General features: G+C 35.9%; 1 protein-coding gene across 3 annotated transcripts in view; it reads right to left on the bottom strand.

Annotated features, from left to right (window-relative positions):
- The window catches only part of LOC150094684 (cell adhesion molecule Dscam1-like), a 260,850-nt gene that overhangs the window by 37,586 nt on the left and 209,601 nt on the right, over window positions 1–13,663 (bottom strand). For all 3 annotated transcript variants that reach the window (XM_090411283.1, XM_090411282.1, XM_090411281.1), the window contains exons 9-12: window positions 12,116–12,277; window positions 8,471–8,758; window positions 2,805–2,924; window positions 2,362–2,535 (exon numbers count right to left, since the gene is read on the bottom strand). In XM_090411283.1, the coding sequence (XP_090267409.1) occupies window positions 2,362–2,535; window positions 2,805–2,924; window positions 8,471–8,758; window positions 12,116–12,277 (744 nt within the window). The remainder of the gene's footprint in view (window positions 1–2,361; window positions 2,536–2,804; window positions 2,925–8,470; window positions 8,759–12,115; window positions 12,278–13,663) is intronic.

Consider the following 13,663-nt stretch of genomic DNA (forward strand, 5'->3'; position numbering starts at 1 on the left):
TTTATTAGATCAATTCTGTTTCTTTAATGCACAGAACAATCAGCATATCCTGATACTCGTGGCTGCCAAGTACTACAAACTCGCAGTACGACTGTTATTATATTGCTTTGTTATGAGTCAATATCCGGAACGTCATAAAATTTTATTTAATTCCTCGATTATTTATTGCGTTTCGAGATTCAGATTGCCGAAATGAGTAATAAAGCAAAGAATTTGCATGAAGTTTTGTTTTCATCTGTAAAAGTGCTTGGGAAAAGTTTGAAATGTTTTGATCAGAATTTGGAGATAAGGAAATGGGGAAAATCCAGAGATGATTATGTAAGTCCTTCTGAAACACAAGACGAGGATGATATTTTATTTAATTGTGAAGGAGTTGTTCATAGGAATTCGTTCTTGCGGACTAAAGCGCAAACCAACAGAATTACGACGTTTCTTGAGGCATTGCAGGAATAATGTTTGATGTAAGAACAGCATATGTAGAACTGGTTGCTTTAATACGACAAAATGCCACAGAGTAGAGAGTTAAACTGTAAGGAAACAGTTTTTGTAAGGAAAATCTTATCTGGTCACGAAGTCTCGGTCGATAATGACGATGTTTTCTGTTTGGAAGACCTGGGTTCGCATCCTGTAGAACAAGAACTTTTAGAAAAGCTTTTCAGTCGAAGGGATGGAAGCCGGACTCATACGGAAATGGCATGGGTTTTTCCTCCCACAACAGAAGTAGCTGCCGGACTGTATGCAACTAACAGACGTAGCCTTAGTTTCTTTGGCCTTAGAACTTGGTGCTGAACGCAATTTGAAAAGGATGCTGTCTGAGATGTTAGCAGCGGTGTCTTTCCCCCAACTGAAGGCCACTTAGTATTAGCACAGTTTCCCTCCTTGAAACTGTACGTTTTCATTCCGTGAAATAGGCGAACCAACTAAAACACACGCAATCAATAGACACGATACTCTTATTTGTGTAAGCTGTAATTCCGAACAAGTCTCCGTAGCTCAGTCGGTATAGAAGCCCTTTGGTCGCAAAGACCTGGGTTCGATTCCCGTCAAGTGACGTGAGGAACCTTTATTTGGTCTCTTTCGACTAAAGGTGAGTTAGCCAGTCTCATACAGAAGTGTGGGGGTGGTTTTTTCAACTGGAAAGTCGGGTTTTTCTACCACAGAATAAGCAAACCGGCCAGCAGAACGCACGCAATTTACAGACAAGAATACTTGGAGGCATAGGGGTAATCGCCTTATCCTCGTATTACGATTAAGAAATACACCTGTACTAGGAAGGCTGTGGATGATTAAGTGCCTGTTAAAGCCACTGATGAAATTAAAAAAAAATGTAATTCTGAACAACTCTGCAGGTGGCGTTAGCGCTGTATTCAACGTGCACATTCGATGAGGGACTAAGTTGAAAAGGAAAACCATCATTTCTATATAAGTGACCATCTTTTTTTTTTCCAGTAAATCTTTGGAATTTTTATATCACCTGGTAATAAATGGCTTGGTGTTTTTCCCCATCTTTCTCTCTTCCAATCAAAAGATCTAATTATTTTAGACAAACCTCTAAAAAGCGCCCTCTTTTATTACACTTCAACACAGGAGTACTGTATGCTATTCTCAATAATCACTAGTAGCTGTGTAGCGAAAAGAGCCAGGGGTGCTTGAAATCGATCTGGTTTCTGCAGTTGGCATATTTCGAGAAACAGAAAAAAACTACTATGTTCTATCATAAAAGAACACTTGAATGTTTACTTGTTAGATAAATTAATGTGAGTTCCTGTCATATTTTAAAAGATTTATTTGCAGTGGCATCATATGGTCGAAAACTTGCCATCTATAGATTTTGTTACAGATTATTTCCGTAATATTGATGCCATAGGTTTGGAAAGAGAAACACGCATAGCGGATTCTCTTCGCTGCTAACCCATTCTGAAAGTTCCATAATTGCATAAAAAATGATTTCTACTTTTTGACATTTAATTCACAAATGCCTGATTTATCACGAGGTTACTTGATTTGTAGATCATCCCAAACAAAAGAGAAAACACTACAAAACCAGAATTATCTGCATTTGTCTCGGATACACGAAAAGTAATCTGTCACTGTCACATGGTCTACAGACATCAACTGCGTCAGTCAAAATAACAAACAAACAAAAAAAAATCTTCCGGACGCTTCTGCTTTCTCTCTTTCTGTTGCTCCGACTCTCTCGTCAGTGGACCGATTTAAATATCGGTATGCGAGCACATTTTGCCTGTTTCCAGTGCTACGTTTTCATTTTTTGTTAATGTTTTTGTGGCTGCAGGAAGCATCAAGTAAAAACTGTTCGAATTTTGAAAAGGTTCCAGAGGCATTTCCACTGTGGATACTTACTGAGGATTTTCAAATAAATAGCTTTGCTCAGCGCTGTTCCGATCCCATTGTCAGCTTGACAGAGATATATTCCGTCATCACCTTCCTCCGAATTCTTAACAACTAAGGTTCCGTTATTATACTGCCTTAGCCTGGGTCCCGAGTTTATATAAGAGAAACTGCCAAGATTTTCTCCTGAAAATAGACAACAAATTCTGTTTTAGGTTTTCAAAAATCCAGAATGCACAACAAAATCTTTATGAAACACTTCAAGAAAATAATGCTGGATAAACTTTCTTTACCTTTTACTTCCCATCGAAAGTAGCTTTGATTAAATACATTGAATTAAACGCAGCTGGTATAGAAGCTTAATAGACCAGCGTCATAAGTATAAGGCATGCCAAATGAAATTAATCGTTGGAAATTATCAAAAAGTGTTTTGATCTCAAGCGTTCGATACTTACCTCTTCCCCTTCTCCACAATATATTTGGAGTAGGATAACCATTTGCAGAACAATCCAGCCATACGTTTTTACCCAGGATTACTGTTGAGTTTTTAGGTTCCACTCTCCAACGAGGAGGCACTAAACAAGAAAAAAAAAACAGAGAGAACATATTTATTCTGTGTACACATCTGTATATTTACTCTGTGCTACCGTGGAAGGAAAAAGGAGAAATATCAATCTAAAGTCATCCTGAGTTATTGCAACTACCTGAATTGTCACTAAAGGAAGATACTTTTTTTTTTTTCATTGTTGCCGAGATTTTTGCTTTTCTAAATTCTTTTACTATTTCAATAAAGTCAAGGTACTCTTATGTACTACTTTTCTGCATGCTCTGTTAACAGAGGGAGGAATTTTCACAAACATTTCGCTTGAATGGTTTGTAATCAATTTTATATTAAAAAGAAAAAAAGGTGTTTAGTTATTACACTTTTTATTTTAGTTTTGCTTAAGTCAACAGTAAAATATAACAAACAATAATATGTATTTACTTATTAAACAATAGTTTTTTAGAAAAAAATGTAAAAAAATTCTTTGTAATAATTTCCACAAAATAATTAGTTTCCAGACTAAACAATATTAACTTTAATAATGAAACCTATGGTATTATATGCAGTAGGATATAATTGCAAAACGCGAGAAACAGCAAATAAAAAAAAATCAAATATCTGCGGACTAATTTTTAATTTTTAATCTTCGGACTAATTTTTATTTTCACCTTTTCCCCCTTTTTTTTTAACAACAAAAAAAAAATTCTATTTGCCTTGTAATATTTTTCATTCTAAGAAATATCGAAATGCAAGATATTTTGTGGTCTTCTTATACGATTTTGGCCACTACAAGCTTTAAAATAAAAGGGGCAATTTTCTTCAAATACATTCTTTAGAGCAAGTGATTGTGTTGAAAGATCATATCAGCAAATTGCCCATTACGTTTGTGGAGTTTTCTTAAAAGATAGTTGGCACTTTTAGAAACTACCAGAAAAGTAGTGAGCCCTTTGAATTAGGAATTTGTACCGAAATGAAAATTCTGTCTTTGCACGCAAACCTCTTTTCTTTAGATTGTTTGTTGAGATATATTTTGTGGATAAAAAAACATATGGCGTAAAGTGTTAGTTTTTACATTCTACAGCGAAATCAATGATCGTGTATAGGAAGAGAGAGACATTGAAGGGGTATAGTGCTTAATCTATAGAAAAACATTTAGACAATAAATGCCACGGGGATGGATTGTTAAACAAACAATAAAAAAAATTATTTTCCCCTTCTTCACATTGAGAGTGGATAATCTTTGGTTGATAGCCAAGAGAAAGCACTTGCGATCTTTCTCATCTCTTCTTTCCATTTCCGTAATCTCTGTAATCTATTTCTCAATCTTTTTCTCGTTATTGTAAACTTGAAACTAATAAAAATAACTACTTTTTAAAAGTTTCTCTCTCTGATGTAGGCTGACTGCATGGTGGAATGAGGAAAAGATAACTTACAGGGCAGAAAAAAAATAAATGAAATTCAACAGCTTGGCATGAAAATAGAAAGAAGAAAAGAGACACAGAGAGAGAGAGATTCGGAAAAGCCACCAAAGAACAGACGAGCAAGCTCATAACACGGTAGCAAAGATTAAAGAGAATGGGCTACGATAATGTAGACAAAAATAGAGTAATGCAAACGGAGTCCGTAGATAATTATGGTAACGGCAGTGTCAGTCGAGAAGGATATCCTTGTGTCCGTACACGCACACAGACACATATATTAACCACACAGCGATATGAGAATGACGAGCTATTTATAGTAAGAAAAACGAACAGTTTCTAACTTTAACGTACGGTGCCAGCCTTCTTGTTAAATCTTTCCGAGAGCAAAATTTTTCGGGGTGGGCTGGAAGGGGTGGGGGGAGAAAGAAGCGGAGTTTCGTGATGTCGACCTAAACATCATATGGAAACGCAAACGTTGTCTCCTGGACGACACGTGCATGCTACTTGTAACTATCCAATCTACCCGACTGGTGACCTCAGGTTTATTACCTCTCGTAGTTCGATGGCGATGTTGCTGCTGCTGAGAAAAGACTGGGATGCGTATGAGTGTGCACGAGCTGTCACATGCAGGTTAATAATGGCAGTCTATTTTGATCAGATTGCATATTTTTCAATCTCGTGTGGCGAAAGAGTCTCCAAGTACGCAAATTACTGGAGAAGAACTGGCAGGTTGTTAGTGACACCTGCGCCATTATTCAGGGCTTTCAAATTCCTATCTCTTTCGTGCGGTTGTTACGTGGGATGGGATGGAGAGATGAGTGCGGTAAACCCATCACAAAGTTATATAAATATGTCCTTCACCGCATGATGTCTGATGGCGATGAGACTTCCATAATTTGTATCCTCCTGTTCCTTTCTGTCTCTCTCTTTTTTTTTCTTTTTTCCAGGTAAACTTTTTTTTTTTTCAAGATATGTTTCGAGTTTTATTTTCTAGAAAACATCATTGCTTCATCTCTAAAATTTTCGAATTTCTAAAATGACGTTTATTTATTATTTTTTTAGATATTATTATTACATAACACCTCTAGGGAGTCCAAAGACTCATCGAGGGAGGGCACCTACTCTACAACTCTCCATCTCCACCACTCCACAACCGCAATTACCGTCATCATCAATATCAACGCCATCTACCGCAGACCACCACCACTACAATGCCCACGACGGGATTCGAACCAGTCTTTTTTGGCTGGAGAGCGGATACGCTAATCGCTCGGCCAACCAGGCCGGCTTAAATTAATTAAATTATAATTTAAATTAGCTTTAGATATAAAAAACAAATATATTGCTTATACTTTTAATTTTTAATTTATTTGCAGTAATCGAATTTTCATCACACTGAATTAATGAATTGTCATTTTAATCACTTTTTTCTTTTCATCAGTATAATGTATTATATTTGCGATCCTATGATCTCCTATTGATATATCCAGATTTTACTTTAAATGCAAAGATTAAACTAAATCGCTGTGGTAGCGGCCCAACGAAGCGTTTGACTTCATAAGCTACCTTGGCATTGCGCTACATAAAAGATCTGATTTGTGAAGGGTCTATATTTTGCTTTTTTATTAGCGCTGTATTTATTAGGCCTCTAGTGACCGAATAGTTTTGTTTCCAGTTCTGGTTCTCTCCCGATGCCAGGTGAAAACTAATATTTCTGGTAGCATTATATGTCGGATGTTATAAACAAAAATTGCTAACTTACGATAGTAAATAATGCGGATATATAATGCATATTTACGAATTGCACTAAATTTTCAACAGCTGAGTACAATTTACAAATATACATAAATTTATAATTGTATATATTTATTTATAAATATATAAAATATTTGTAAATAAATTTACAAGAACTAAAGCAAAAAACTAATGCAATTAAAAGATATTGATAAGATATATATTATAATGTAAAATACATATTAAATATTTTATGATTTGTAAATATAATAAAATATGGAAGAAACGGCGAAATCGGAGATTGATTCATTCACTCCAATACCCTTGGAGGGTAATGGATGGCAATGCTGTAGCCAATGAAGTTCTGAGGCTCGGCTATTGCTGTTACCCCCCTGCCATGATCAGAGCTTTAATAGCTCGATAACACCTTATCCCTACACTGTCCTCTACAGATAACGGGGAATATGAAAAGCATTATTGCTTCGCCCCTTTAAGCCAGTCCTTATAAGGACTATAAGGACGGCAAAATCGAACTATGAATAGAAGCGGATTGAGCAGTGTGGAAAGAAGCTTAATAATCTGTTTCTGCGTATGTATTTGCATATTTACGTTAGCGTAAATAGCAAAACTTACCTGTTTACAAAAAAATGTAGATAAGTAAGTGAAATAATAAAAAAAAAAATCGCACATCCTTATTTATTTATATTTCATATAATTGTTTCATTAGATGGAATATGGTTCTTGCAATATTTCTATTATTTTGCCCACCGACTTACACATATTAATTATCCACTTTTTAGTGGTTTTGCTATCTTATGACTTTCCAGTGAGCTATCTTCGCCGAAAATTTAAACAGTAAATCACATTTGTAATAACAGTAGTACACAGATTGATAATTCCTCCTGTCACCAACTCAGACATAATGTAAAAGGAAGATTAAACGTGGTAATTAAGGAATCCATCTACGTCATGTTTTTCACTCGCTCAATCAAATCATGAGATTGTTCACGTGGAAGTGTGCAACACTATCTTCCACGGTTCGTTTAGCGAGCTAAGAATGATTTCACGTCTCATGGAACTAGATGCCTAATAGCAAATCCATTACAGACAAAATTCATTTCTACGACCGCAGTTTCGTATGTCTAAAAATAACCTGGAATTCCCATTGCGTCCTGGGTTTGCTTATTAGACATTCATTAACTCTTTGATAATGATGAAGGATTCCCTCTAGTAACAAATTACATGTCAGGGAATCTTCGTTTAGGCTACTTGTGTAAGGGATCGGAAAGTTTTTGTATTTTCTGCTCCCAGGTGGAGTTTCAAATGTCTTTTACGTGTACGAGTATTTTATTCGTATTTTACTTTCTATAAAGCAATTGGAAAAGGAATTCTGTAACTGTATTCATTTACGAGTTCAAATACTTTTCCGCCGGGGATAATTATATACTTGACTAATAAACTCCATAACAGCTTTAGTATCTTGGCAATGTTAAAAAGAGTATTTTATCTTTCTGTATATAACAGAGGACTTTCACATGTTCCTACGATATTGCAAAATAAAATAAAATAAATAAATAAACAACCACCAAGAAAGATAATAATGAAAGAAAATTTTTCTCAAGCGAATGAGCCACCTTAATCAATAATATAACTATTCTAATTCATTCTCTCTTTTTCTTTTCTTTGTTTAGACATTGTTCTCTCCTTTTATTTAATTCTCTTAATCTACAAGTACCTGCGCTGATTATGAAGCCGCAGAGAGCTTATTCACGAGATGTGTTGAAGAGAATTCGTTCTACAGGCTCTTCTGTATCTGCAGCTGTAATTACATTTTGCAGCCAGTTGTAAAAATTCTGAAAAATATTTTCAAGCGTTGCCAATTAATACTTAAACACACAGCGCCCTCTTTTACGTAATCAAATGTTACGCTGAAAATATATGAATTCGGAGAACCACGAGAATATTTTTCAACAATTCTTTCGAATTGTTGAAAAATATTCTCAATTGTTGCCAATTAATATTTAAATACGCAGCGCCCTCTGTTTGACGTAATCAACTGCTGCACCGAAAATATATGAATTCAAAGAACCGTAATGTGTTTCTTTCCACTTAGATATAGTTCTATTTTATTTAAATAAATTATTTTCACGTATCTTTCTTTTAGTTTATATGTAACGAGAACTGCAGTTTTAAATTCTGTAATTATTATAGATTGCAGTTTTTTCATTTAACTATCCAAATCTTTCACTGAGAGAAAAGTTGAACAGCCAAGACTTATATTTAACTAAAAGCGCTGAAAATAAATAATCCTAGATGCTTTTTGTAGTGCTATTAGGACATGCCTTTTATTCATCTAACTAATAGATTTAACTAATAGCATGTTGGTTAAATCTATTAGTTAGATTAAATCTATTAAACTCACCATTCACTGTCATTTGCATAGTGCGATTGGCAGAAGCTGCTTTGTTGCTGGCTACGCAAGTGTACTGACCAAGATCGTTCGCAGTGACCCTCCTAAAGCTGATGATTGACGAATCTTCCGTCACCTGAACGGAAACATCTCCGTAGGCAGAAAAAGGAAATCCGTTTTTCAGCCATTGAAATCTTATAGGTGGATCACCAGTTGTCACACTGCAGATGATTTTGGTTCGGGATCCCTCATTGGCCGACATCCGATCGGGAAAGAAAACCGAGTTGATGGCAGGAGCAGCTGCGTATAAATTAAAAAAAAAAGGGGGGGGGAAGATGGAATGAATATGAAATTTATTACAGTTTTCTCTAAATATGTTTCTAAATAAAGTTTTCGCTAAATATTTCAATGGAAATGAGATCTAAATGTCTACAGATTCATGGTGACTTGTTGTGTAGGAGAGAGCAATAATTAAAATTATTCAGCAGTAGTCCATCAACTAATTATCAATAAACACTTTCTATCGATAATTAAAATTCACATAAGTCGCTTTTTTATGTAATATCACCTTTTATTCCATTGGGAAGTGCATTCAAAAGAAACTACATTATATTTATTTCTCTGATTGTTCTTTCTGTTTTAATCTTTGCATTTTCTCATCCTGCACTCTCATAAATTAAACTGTTACTAACATAAATTGCATTGTTTGACTACAACAGACTATCATACGAATTTAATTAAAATTATTGTCATATTAAAGTAATACAAAATAAATTTAAACACTGCATATTGCTTAATTTGGGGAAATAATTTATCTTTCGTAATTTTGTATTGTTTATAATGAGTATTCCGTTGTGAACATTTTAATGAAATTTCAATTATTATATTTAAATGGATTTATCGTTTGAGTAATAGCAAAAAGATGCGAATAAACCAAAAGAAAGAAATGAAGAAAGTTTAATTAGTTGATTCCATTTGTTTTTTATTGGATACCTACAGTTGTTTCATTCTAATAATGTGTTAATTAGGCGAAGTGCTCTAAAATACCTCATTTTACGCTAATGCAGGTACCTTCCATCCCCACCCCCCCCACCCTTTCTCTGAAGCAATCGTCTGATATTGTTAGCCTGATGGGGACAAGGGTAATTTCTTTAACGACATCATCATCATGGGTAGAACTACATTAGTTTTCTGTTGCTGATTCGGTTATTTTAAAGAATCTTTAACTGTTATTTGCATTTGTTTCGGAGATAATCGAAAAGAATAGCGAAGGATGCTCCATAAGTGAACCTCCCATAGTTACGTTTCTAGTTGAGTTGAAGATAATCTCAAGATGTGTGAGCAATGGATAAGATATTGCGTTCATTGGGGCCAACTTACCAATTTCCAACTTACCAACGTGCCCGGCTGCCTCTAAAATTGAGAAAAAAATCACAAAATTCTTTCCATTTTTGTTTATTTAAAAATAATAAGGTTTACATTACCAGATATGGCATAAAACATGCAATTTCGTAAAAACGTATTATTAAATAATATTTTTACTTATCCCAGGTATATAACAACACCAATATGCATGGATGACGTGGTTTCGTATTCTAGTGTAAAATATTTGATCACGTGATTTGGGAAAACGTGACATGATATCAAATGTCATGTTTCATTAGTGCTTGTGTTTATTGGCATCTTTTCTTTCTGAGTGCATGAATCAAATTTTATGATTTGTTTCGTTTGCCTTCATGTGATTTTTTTTTTCACTGACTTTAAATGGTCAGGTTAGCTTTCGAGGGTCGTAAGCCAGAGAAGTTTCCTTCTAAGGCGCATACGCATTGCTGATCTTGGATTTGGCACTTGTTTCGTTTTTTTTTTTTTTTGCTTTCATTTACGTGTTTGTGTATATTGGCTTCTGAATTTAAATAGTCTGGTGGGCTTTCAAGAGCCTTGGGCCAGAAATAATTGCTTTCAAGACATACGCGTTGAATTCCGCGTTAATTCTGTGTGCATTAGCAACGCGCGCATTATAGAAATAAACACTCCTTGCCTGCGGCCCTCGGAAACTAACCAACCATTCATAGTGAGCGAAGTCAATATATACAAACACGCACACAAAAGCAAACGAAACACATTTTAAAGGCTAATATCAGCAACATCACATTTTACTAAAACAAACGAAACACATGACATTTAACTTCATATCGTATTTTCCCACAATACGTAATCTGATACTAGAGTCTTACTTTTCATACTCCTCTGGTACTAGAGTATGATATGGTTTCGATATAAAAAAAAAAAAACCTTGATGTCATCCTTTTAATTATCAGCAAGTATTGTTGAAATTGAAGTCCACATTCGAATACGAATCTATTTATTTCAAAGTCAGCACAACCTTATAGAGAATTTAGTCAATTCTGTTACAGCTGAGTTTACGATATTCACCAGCAAAGAGCTAGCGAAAAACGGTTGCCTTTGGTTTAATCAGAGTTGAGTTAAGCAGCTATGTTTGTAGTGTAATGCATTACAGAGTGATAAACAGAGCGCATTACGCCAGCCAAAATTTATTCTGCTTGACTTGGTCAAAGTCATTCTGAGTTGGACAGAAATAGAATCGTTATTAGATTGGCCAGTAGCTGCTCATTCTGAAGCAATGCGCCGTGTGTTGATCCAATTGTGTTTTCACTGAGTTGGCATATTCAGTTCAACAAGGAAGTTTTACACTTTCTCTGAGAACACATTACTCTTGTAGCTGAATGAAGATAAAAGGAAGGTCACATGATCGTTAGACAATGATGCCGGTATTCTGCAAGTGTTAGCTTCGTCTTTCAGTGTGCATTAGTGTAGCTTGCTCTAGTCTTTGAAAAATATATAATTTACGGCATAAGAAAGTTGCTTTGCAAGGATGGGAAAAGTGAGTCTAATTACTCAAAATAAGTCTCCCCATCCTATTCTTTCATAGTAGATGAACGGTTGCTTTCAAGATTCCAAGAAAAAGAGGCCATCTGCATCTAACTTCACGCATTCGTACACATTCTTTTTCCTGTTTCTGAGTTAGGAACTAACATCTGCGTGGTTCTCTCCGTGAGAATAAGTGGGCCTGCTTCCGAGTGGTCTGTTTCGCACTGGAATAAAAGCTTTCTCGAAAACACTTTGCTGTTGTATCGGGGCAGAAACTTAGTTGAAAATTCACGGAACACTTTGCGCGCATGTGCAAAAGAAGCCAACTTTCACTGCTGGTCGAGTGAACAATTGAATTAGAGTTTTGTAGCAGTTCATTGCCACCGTCGTACAGCAACACATTATTCGTGGTGGGATTTGCGACAGGAACTGACGACCACTAAGCACTACGTTAAGTCGCGTGACAATGTACAAAAGGCTAGGAAAATAGCTCGGATGACGAACGACCTTGTCGCTTCCGGTGGGTGAGATTTCCCGTTGACAAGCCTCTCCACAACCCCTCATTCTCTTCCGCTCAAAGGAATGAATGGTATGTGTGGGTGAGCACACGATGATTCATTCTTGCGATGATAACGCGGACGATGACGGGGTAATTAAGAAAGAAGATACGGGAAGGAAGAATTGGAATGGAATAGAACTAAGCCGAGATTAAAAATTGGAATTTGGAAGCTCATATGCTTCAATACGAACTGTGAGAAACTCACTTACCTACAACAGCCACATAAGTGGTCCCCGTAGCGGTCTGTCCCTCTGAATTTCGCACGGTGCATGTATATTCTCCCTCATCAGACTCCCTCTGGACATCTTGGATCGTCAGCGTTTCACTGCTTGTTACTGTATGGCGATGGCTGACGGGAAGGATAGTTTTACCTAAACAAACAGACACATTTTGTTAGATTTCGGCCACAGCCGCTTAAATAAAGGCCATGCGCCAATACCCTTCACTTAAAGCAACAAAAAATGCCACCAAACATCTATTATTACTTACTTGCCCGAGGAATAGTGCTCAGTGCGAGAGTCGGGAAAGTTTTCCCCCCTAATAAACGTTTATGTGAGTTGCTTAAGCGAAACGTTGCTATGGTAACAGCAGGTTTCTGGCGCTGTCTGAAAAGACGTAGCGACACTTCTGAGAAACTCGACAGGTGTCAATAAAAGCCCCGAAGTGTCTGAATAGTTCGAGTGAGCGCCATTTGCCACGTACCAAGTCGAACGTGGTTAAGCCTTCGTTGCTAAAATTAATATCAATATTTTAACTTTGATTAGTTGTTGTCGTCGTTATCGCATTTGATTGCTTAAACATGTGACAGTCATCAGTGATGAACAAGATCACTTGTTCCTATGACTGGCTAAGCTTACCAATTTTGCTAATTACTTATCCACTCTAGAGACACGCTCTGGTTTTCCCTTGTCACAGACTCAGCTGTGGTATCTGATTAGAAAATACTCGCACAGATGTAAGCAGAGTTTCATTGTTAACAAACTAATGAGTCTTGGGCGCCCTCTGTCGCATAGAGACTGAACATCGATGATCAGTCAACAGAGACAGAACAACAGAAAGTTAATGGTATCATGGAAGACTGTATGATCGAAGTGTGTCGTTTATCTAACTGAAATAAAAAAAAAAATCACCGGCATAAATAACTATAGATTATGATTACATGATGTTTTGCTTCAAATGGTTTGCGGTAATTAAATGAAAATCGTATAAAAGCATTAAGAAACATTTTTTAAAAGAAGAATCGTATTGTTGCAGAATGACAAATCTCTATCTTTGCAGCGCCATCTACCAAATGGGAATTGCTGCATTGTTGCAGTTGTAACCTAACTTCAACAGAAGTGGTTCTTGAAAACTAAAATAAAGGGATATCATTTATTTCTGCAGATAACGTCTATTAGTGATCTCATATTGCACAAGAATTCTCCGTTTTGACGATTTTAGTGAAGGTGCTTCATTTATTTTTATTGAGTGTAGGTTTTATAGCAACCACTTCATTACTTCCATAATATCATCATTCTCTTTAATAACTTCTTCCGCTCTGAGATGAACAAATACGAAAAATTGACAGCAATTGAGACGAAACAGCAAAAGAACCAGAACTGAGATTACGTTGGGAGCAAAATGGATTTTTTCCTTAAAAACTTAAAAGAACTCTCGGTATAAACAATTCTTTGGAATTTAATTGGATACATTTCAGATTGAACTATAAAAGCAAGAGTTAATACAAGATTACTACCAATAAGGCAATTAAATTGTGT

The sequence above is a fragment of the Typopeltis vanoorti genome, chromosome 21 (assembly GCF_054136105.1).
Source record: "Typopeltis vanoorti isolate ZY-2024b chromosome 21, IOZ_Tvanoo_1.0, whole genome shotgun sequence".
Taxonomy (NCBI): Eukaryota; Metazoa; Arthropoda; class Arachnida; order Uropygi; family Thelyphonidae; genus Typopeltis; species Typopeltis vanoorti.